Source organism: Chrysochloris asiatica, unplaced genomic scaffold (assembly GCF_000296735.1).
Source record: "Chrysochloris asiatica unplaced genomic scaffold, ChrAsi1.0 scaffold00138, whole genome shotgun sequence".
NCBI classification, from domain to species: Eukaryota; Metazoa; Chordata; class Mammalia; order Afrosoricida; family Chrysochloridae; genus Chrysochloris; species Chrysochloris asiatica.
The window spans coordinates 1,818,415-1,827,308 of NW_006408656.1; the positions used below are offsets into that span (position 1 = coordinate 1,818,415).

An 8,894-nucleotide genomic window follows, 5' to 3' on the forward strand; every position below is an offset into this window, starting at 1 on the left:
TCAGGTGGAGTGGAGATGAGGTGCTTTCGATTTGCTGACCACCTTCTTCTCTTTGACCCTCCGGTTCTGGAACCAGATGGTGACTTGGCGCTCGGAGAGGTTCGTGGTAGCTGAGATGCGCCGGCGCTTCTCTTTGGTGATGAACTTGCTGGCCGCGTACTCCTTCTCTAGCTCCTTCAGCTGCACCTTGGTGTAGGGCACTCGTTTCTTGCGCCCGCGCCTGTAGCTGCTCACCTCAGGCTGTAGGGGAACCACATCTAGGAGGGAAAGAGAATGTGTGTGGGAGGAGAGAAGTGTATGACCGCCTGGGAATAGGGATCTTGGGGGCTGCAGAATCCTTGGATGTGGGTGTGAGTCCAAGGGGAGCAACTAATTGTAGTTCAAGGACCGCCCCTAACCCCATCTTTTACATTTCTGTTATTAGCAAGGCCACAATAAGGGTGAAACTTAGTATCTTTTATCCTGCAAAATTGGGGAAGGGATATTAAAAAACCCTCATCAAGATAAATACTATTTTAATTTAATGTTCAAAAAATTAAAAGAATGCAAAAAATCCTTGATGAAAAAAATATGAAAAATTGGAATGAACAGGGGCTCAGTATTACTAACTTTTTCTCTTGCTTCAGGCTGTACACATTAGGAATCTTGGTCCTTTACAGGGTCTCCCACCTACTCCCAATTTCATTCTGGCCTGAATTGCCTGCAGGATTGCAGGTATTCAGAAGAATTCCTTCTTCCTTCTTCTACTCTGCCACATTGAAAAGGGAAGGTATTCTGTTGTATGTTTAGGGGAGGGCATGGTGGGCAGTGGGACGGTTTCAAATGGTTCTTCATGCCTTTGGGCTCCGGCTGGGCACTAGGGATCCCAGGCTTGCATCAACAGTTAATGAAGAAAAATGTTCAAGTGAAGCCAGCTGGTTGGGGGCCAGTCACACTAAGAAGTACGGTTCAATTACCACATTTGTTGTGAGCTACCTAGCAGCACTCAAGGTAGGGATCCTGGCACCAAGACATACGGAATTAGGCCCCTGAAAATAAAGGGTCCATATCCCAAGATCTGCCCATGGGTGGCGGCAACAGGACCACTATTCCCCAGTCTTCAGTGTCCCAACAAATGCCCATTTATCAAAACAGAGCAAGCCCTGCTCCAATCCCCTCTTCTTTCTCTCCCTTTAAGGCTACTGTAACCGCCTCCATCTCCTATACTGATCCTATCCCTAAATCCTGAATACACTGTTATTCCAACCACTATCAGTCCTTTCTTTAGGCTCTGAAAATTTCACAGGATCTTAAAAATGGCACTTAGATTCCCTTTTCCACTCCATTCTTACTCCTGCCAATAAATGATCATAGCAACACTTTCACTGGTAAGTGATGACCCAGGGAGATTATCTGAATAATTTACCCTTCAGTTTTCTCTCATGTGATGGTTAGATTTTTTTTTTTAGGAGGAAGCTAACAAGTAGGGCTAAATATTTTGGATTTTCCCTTAATTTTTACACCCTTTGGAGGTGTATACACAACCCAAAGTGAAGGAACAAAGTTCTTCCTGAAACTCCATCTTTATAAAATACCTTCCCTACGCCCTTCCCCATTGGGCCTGCTCTCTCAGGAACCCATGTCTATTCAAATTGGGAAAAGAAGTGGCCACAATCAAAGGCAGGGGAAAACAAAATGCTCATAAAGAAAATGGGAGAGAAGGGGTCCAATGGCCAGCTTTGGCTGTCTTCATGGTGACAATTTTCCTGGAAAATTGTCTGTTTGCTTTAATCTGAAAAACAAAACAGTTCATGTTAACAGTTCCGATTTTATAGGTTACTGAGGGGTTTGTTTGTTTTTGGAACAAGATAATTAAAAAAATTTTTCTTAGTACTCAAATTTGTTTAATTTGCAGATGTAGGCATGATTCAGGAAAATAATGTTATGAAGAGGGTAAGTAGTGATACCAGGATTTTTTTGTTTTAGTTTAGTTTTGTTTTCCTGTCCTTAGAATATTTCAAGTTTACTTTACTAGATGCAATTTTCAAAATTAGGAATTCGAGGCTTAAAGTGGGTAAAATAACTTAAGTGGCAGAACCACTTTCCAAACTCAGATTTTCAAACTCTAAACTTTCATACAATGAATGATATAAAGTAAGCTTTTAAAATGCACACAGACAATCTAATACAATCCAGTTTCAAAACACCTCTTTTTCTTTCAAGAGCAGAGTAGTGTAAATGTGGATTTTGGTTCCTGAATTACTCAGATAATTGCCCCTGTTTTTTCCACCCCACTTTCTGGAAACTTTCACAATTACCTACCCAATTTTGAAGCCCCTAAATATTAAATCTAAATTTAAAATGAGGTTTAATTAATACAACCCTAAAAATTAGTTAACAAAAACACACCTGGTCTAAACTAGTTATTTCTCTTTATAAAATGCCAAGAATTGGATTTGACCATTTCTTATGGATCAGACCAAACTGATGGTTGTTTTGACCTCTTGGGGAAACAGCTCTGGTCTCTCCTTCTCAGAGAAGTTCGTTTTTCATTGTCTGCTGCCTTGTTTGGTAAAGGAAGTGGTATCTACATGTGTGGAAACATCTGTTAGTTTAGTCCTAGATTTGTGTTTACACTGCCTAAAGTGAATGTAGACTTGGCTATTAATTTTATAATCAATCAGTCCTTCATCAGTATCCATTCAGAGCACATACAGAAACCACTCCATACCTGGAAACCTAATAGACACTTTTGATGAAAGAATGAAAATCAGATCAATGTTCATCTGTAGCTGTTGGGAGTGAGGGATTTTTGAATACAGGGCCCCACTGCCCACCTACTTTTGACTGCTTACCCCACAGTTTGGCTCTGGCTCTAAAGACAACATTGTCCTGGTAAACTCTGGTGAGAAATACTAGCTGCTCTTCTCAAACAAAACCGAAAGGTTTGTCAGTAGCTACTTTCAGAAAGACCCCCCATCTCTTCCTCTCTCCCTTTCTCTTTCTCAGTCTTTGCTTTTCTCTTGGTATTCCTCTCTATTTAAAAAAAAAAAAAAAAAGTGTCTATATTCAACATAGGGAGGAAAAAAAATAAATAACCCAACAACACAGAAATGAGGCAAGAGTCTGTATAATTGGGGCAAAGAAAAAGCCACAACACATCTTGGCCTTAATTATCTGAATCTTTCTGAACAATTGCCTCCATCTCCCACACCAGCCTAGACTGCCATAGATGAGGTTTCTCAGAGCCAGAGGCACTGAAGAGAGACAGTAGTGTTTATGCCTAGATGTTACCGAACAAACCACAATTGCATAGACAGAGTTATCTAGAAATCTCACTACTTCTAAAGGATCTCTGTGTGGGTAGAGAGATGGAGGGTGGCTGAAGATATAATTTATTTTTCATCTGCCTCTTGCCTGGACGTCTGTATTCATTGAGATACACCAGCCTGATTCTGTTTCCACAAGGAGTGTGGGAGCATGCAGCTGCTGAGACACACTGGGCTTTATATCCATTTCTATGCTGTAATTTGCAAGTGTATTAAATCTCAATCAGGCTATATTTTTAATATTTCAAATGTTGATTTCTGTAGGAGGCTGTAATCAGAGTTTATTTTGGGAAGTTTTGGGGGATTTTTGAGATGTTTCTTTGGTTCAAAGATATTTCTGAGCTTTCTTAGTCCTTCACTCCCACCCCATTCCATACCCATACAGAAGAATGCCAGAGCAGTTTCCTCTCCTCTTTTTTAAACTTAACATGTTGCTCATTGCTCTAGGCCTGTCTGCTCCTTCTCACATTAGGCTTGGTGGGCACCTGCTCCCTTACCCCTCAACTGCATGGCATGGTCCGTTGACTCAAGGAATTTCTACTGGATCCCTGTCACCTAAGGAGCTTCCCATTTGGGTGAAGTGGACAATTAAAGGACCATTTCTCAATAATACATTACTGTAAACTTGCATGTGAATTGCCTATCTTCTAGAAATGTGTTATTAGGTGCTTCGTGCTAGGTTATTATAATAGAAATGCTATTATATTAAAATATTATTACATGCAGTGCCAGTCATGTATGACCCCATGTACTAAAATCCTATCATCCTTAAATCTTCTGGCAGCCAGAAATGGGGTGCCTATTGTAGATCCTAATATGGTACAGAATTGTGGTATACTAAGTAATTTCATAATATTTACAAGAATATTATTTATACATCATTATTCAGTGATTTTTGTTGTTGTTGTTATCTACCTCTATTCCCAAACCTGGATTCAGAGGAATTTCAGGCCCACCCATAGGAGGTCTTTGGGTCTAAACTTTCCAATAAAAATATTCCTGGACCGGTATATGAAGCTAGTGGTTGTGGTGGTGGGGGTTCTGAAGAGCATGGGAAGGGAGACATTTATGACTACTCAGAGCCCCCAAGACCTTTGGAGACACCAGGAGGGAGGACCCAGTCAACCCTTTCCCACTGGTCTCTGTGTAGCAGTTAAGAGCAGAATCCATTGCACTGGATTCACTCAACCCCCAATCCCAGTGCTGAGTTGGAGGCTTCCAACACTGTTTTGGGGGAGATCTGACTGACTTTTCTCCAGGATGACCTCCTGTTTAAGTATAGCATCAACAGGAGTAGGATGCATCTCCAGGCAGGACTGAAGGGTCCTTAGACTGGGCCTTTGTCCCTCTCCCTACATCTCATCCTCACACCCCTCTTTCTGTGTCTGGATCATTGTCAACCGACTCTCTTTCTGTGTACATGTGGCGGAGCTGTACATTAGGAACATCCACTGGTGTTGAGCTCAGTATATCAGAGAGGAAAATATTTTATATCCTAGGGAAAGATGCAAACCCTTTTCTCTTCACATCCTCTCTCTCTCTGTTTTTAGCTGCTCCGTCAACAGTCAGGAAATGTGTGGCCGAATTTAAAAAATAAAGCAAGAAAAGAACACGCACTACATTTTGTAGATTCCGACAAATTAGATTGCTTTTAAAAACCTGTCTAGTGCCTGAACTATACCAAAAATTCAGGCAAAGGAGTATTTGGGGTTCTTATTTTTCATTCACTAATTCGGTGGGTTAAGGATTTGTCCTGAAGGTTGTGGATCACAGGGCACCCAAGGCCCACCCTACCCCCATTCTGGCAGAAAGTGGGCTGCAGGAACCAACAAAACCCAGCGAAAGTCTGGAGCAGGCAGTGGGGAGGAGGAGGCGAGCTCCGGATCCGAGCCCTGCCGGCAGCCAGGCGCTAGGGCGCCTGTGATTGCTTCACCCTCCACCCGGCAGCTCCCGGGAACGTGTCGGAGCAGATTTCTTCCCCGGCGCATTCCTCAGCACAGCTCGCCCGGCCGGCTCCATCGGCAGCCCAGTCGAGCGGGCGCGCCGGGGCCAGACGGCGGGGGTGGCTGGGGCGCGGGGCCCCGGGGCAGGCAGAGCGGGGAGGGGTCGCCGGCTGCGGTGATGGTGACGGCGGCGGCGGCCGGGCCCCTTCCTTACCTGGGAAGGGAGACTTCCAGAGATGGGCTGACTGCGACTGCTCCTTGGAGCAGTACACCTGACTGTCCCAGCCGTTGGAGAGAGCCCAGTGCTGGTAGCCTTCGACGGGGATGAGCGCGTCGTGACGCGGCTCTGGGTGCCCGCTGATCCCGGGCACCACCGACACGTCCAGGTAGCCGGGCATCGCCTGGTAGGAACTGGCGAAGCTGGGGTAGAAGGCGAACTCCTTGGCCCTAGAGGACAGGTCGTCACCGGGCAGGGCGCCCGACGGCTCCGGGTACTTGTCACCCGGGTGGTAGGCGCAAGGCTTCTGCTGCAGGTTCACGTTGTGCGACAGGCGGCAGCCGTAGTAGCTGCCCCCGAACGGGTAGCCGTAGCCCAGGGTGGCGCTGGATGAGGTGGGGGGCGCCGGCGGCGGGGCACACTGGCGTGCTGCCTCGGGAGCTGGTATGTCCGTGTAGACGGCACCCTGAGGGGCGCCCAGGGGAGCCGGCGGGCGGCCCAGCACGGGGTGTGGAAGTAGGTCGCGGCAGTGGCTGGCCGGGCAGCTGCTGCCCAGTCCGTCCATGTTAGGGGCTTTGCTGGGACTCGCTCCGCTGCAGCCGCCCCCTGCGCCGCCAGCGCCGCCACCTCCCCCGCCGCCGCCGCCGCTGCCACTCTCCGCCGCGCTGTCTTCATAGACGTACATAAGGCTCTCTGGCCAGCGCGGATGCAGGAGCAGCGAAGTCGTCATGACATGATCTGCTCGAGCTTTTTAAAAACTCCACTTGCCAGAGGCAGAGAGCTAGGGAGACACCTCGCTCCCTTTTCCCCTCCCCCATGCCTCCTCCTTTCCCTCCCCAGCCCTCCCTCCCTCCTCCCTCCCTCCCTCCCTCCTCCTCCTCCTGCTCCTCCTGATGCTTCCACATCCCTCCCCCCAGGTTCCCTCTACGCATGCGGAGACACTTCATTAAGAAATCCGCCAGCTCCTGCCCACCTCCCCTTGGCACCCCTCTGCGCCCACGTGACTCGACCCTTGCACGTGATGCTCATGCCTGGACTCCTGAGATTCCCTCCCCTCGAGGTGGGGCGGGGAGAAAGGGACGAGGTCTCTGCTGATTGGCTTCCAGAAGAGGCAAAGAGGCGGGAGCTGGTAGATTTAAAGGGACAGGGCAACGCCCCCTGGCAGGCGGGGGGTGTGTGTGTGTGTGTGGGGGGGGGGGGGGGGGGGGGGCACTGAATTTGGCCGACTCAAAGGGGTGTGGGCAAGCGAGAGCTGTTCCTAGGATCTTCCTGACATAGGATATGTATGGGGAAGACTGGCCCCTTTACTAAAATCTGCTCCTGTGGTAGCAGAAGTCTCTGGATTGGGATTTGGGACTAAGGATGTGGGAGAAACCGGATTTTTATTTTTAAATAAATGAACTGAAAATAGGCGGGAGCGCGCAAGCAGGGCGTTAAGAGTCCTGGCCGACTCCACTCCAGCTCGTGCGTGGCTAGAGAGAACCGATGCCGCAAAACGAGATATGATGCCGGGATTGTTTTTCTATTCCCGACTGTCAGTCACTTTTCCCAAATTCTCAGTCGTTTGAGACTTCCTCAAGGTCTTCTTCAAACTGAGCACAGAGGGCTGAGGGGACGTGATCGCCCCAGACACACCCATCAATGCCCAGTGGGGGATTGCACTATGGGATATTCCTAGAGAGAAAAGGAGAAAGAATAAAAGGAGAGAAATGGGGGCAATAGAGTCGACTATCTCAATATACAATAAAAATAAAAGTCCTAGAGCGAGATTTTTTTTAAAGAGGGAAAATAGATTCGGTCTACGAAAGCTAGAACGCCCTGTATAAGAACGAGAGCAAAAGCTCTCTCATTTCAGCATGCAAAAGGAAACGCGGAGAGTTCCAGAGATTAAGCGCTGCCTTCTCAAAGGGACCTTTCCTGGACACAACTCTCGGGTGCCCCAGGGGACCCGATCTCAGTCCCGAGAGGCCAGTCTCCGCCCTCAGAGACCTGGGAAGGGCGCTGGACCCCGAGGGTGAGATTCGAAGGTCCGGACGGAGCCAAGACAAACGCAGTCCCCAGTTAGACAACTCCATCCTAGCTCCCACGGCTTTCTTTCGGCCATTCCCTTTTAGTGTAGTCCTTTTATGCTCTGAAACTTCCTCCCATTTCAAATAAAAAGTACCAATTTACTGATTTTTTTCATAACTCCCTTTTCCCCTCACAGTCTCCCAACTTGTATAATATACACAGAACCTCAATGGAGTCATCAATTTCTGGGGCGAAATTGGGCCAAGTTCCCTCTCAGCGCCCGCACCTCTGAAAAAGAGATAATAAAGACAGAGTAAGAGAGGGGAAAGGGGCTGTATGTAGCGTCTCCCACTCTCTTGCCTCTGGCATAGGTTTTAAATGCTGGGTGAGCTCTCCAGTTCGGCGCGCAGGCCATGATTACATAGTAGCCCTGAGCTACACAGTAGCCCCCCCCCCCAGCCCTTTTCCCCCACCCTCCCCCAGCCAAGCCCAACCTGATCCCTTGGACCCTTCCAAGAGGAGGGCTAAAGTGCAGGTCTGGCCTAGGGGCCACCTCCCTGTAGGGGGATGGGATGCTTGACCATGGAGAGCACACGCATTCTATGATTTAGTGTATCTGTTCGCTACAAACACAATTTCTTATCATTGTTTACCGTAAGGGTAAACTTCGAGTTCAGAAAGGAGAAGGCAGACTGGGTTGCTGGTAGGAGAGAAACCACAACAGAACGAGGTTTGAAACATAATCAGTCTAGCTTGTGTGTGTGTGTTGAGGACGATAATGGTGGGGTGGCGCGAGGAGAAATGAGTCCAGGGGAAGAAGATGGGGTCTTGCCAGAAGCCGACTCTTCGCTAAAGACTGACTTCCCTGACGCCAGAGTCCAAGGTCAAGGTAAAATGAGGAAGGCAAACACGCTCTGGCCGTGTCTAGACTGGGTCGTGTGACCTTGGCCTCAGATCTGTCAGAGGCCTGGCTGATGGGGGGCGGGTGTGTCTGCCGATTGGAGACGCGGGTAGCAGAGGTAGTGCGAAGGCCTGGGGGTTCTCTCCGGTGAGGTGCAGGGTCCACGTGGAGCGACCCGAGCGACGCGAATGGGGCCCTGTGGGACCGCCAGCAGGGACAAAGGACTTATAACGTCCGTCTCATTCCTAAGGCTCCCTCCAGGGTCCAGGACAGCTCCAGCCTCAAGTTAGGCGCGGTCCTCCAGGACCTGGATCAAAAGAAAGGTTCCCCAGCCTTTAGGGATGGGGCAGAACGCCGGGAAGAATCTGGGTGCAGAGCGGCCCGGCAATAAATAAAATTAATAGTATGTTCTTTTCCAGGTTTATGTAAGGGCATTAACTATTCCTATTGCAATGAGATATAGATTTAATTAACCCGGCAACTTTACAGTTCCATTTATTAGGGGCACTATGCGG

The 8,894-nt window shown here is 48.4% G+C and overlaps 1 protein-coding gene across 1 annotated transcript; it reads right to left on the reverse strand.

Moving 5' to 3' along the window:
• HOXC13 (homeobox C13) lies at window positions 1-6,198 on the reverse strand. Its single transcript, XM_006869946.1, has 2 exons — window positions 5,466-6,198; window positions 1-257 (listed from the first exon to the last, which is right to left on the reverse strand). Exons 1-2 carry the CDS (start codon window positions 6,196-6,198, stop codon window positions 1-3), a joined length of 990 nt encoding a protein of 329 aa, XP_006870008.1.
• Window positions 6,199-8,894: the final 2,696 nt, after the last annotated feature.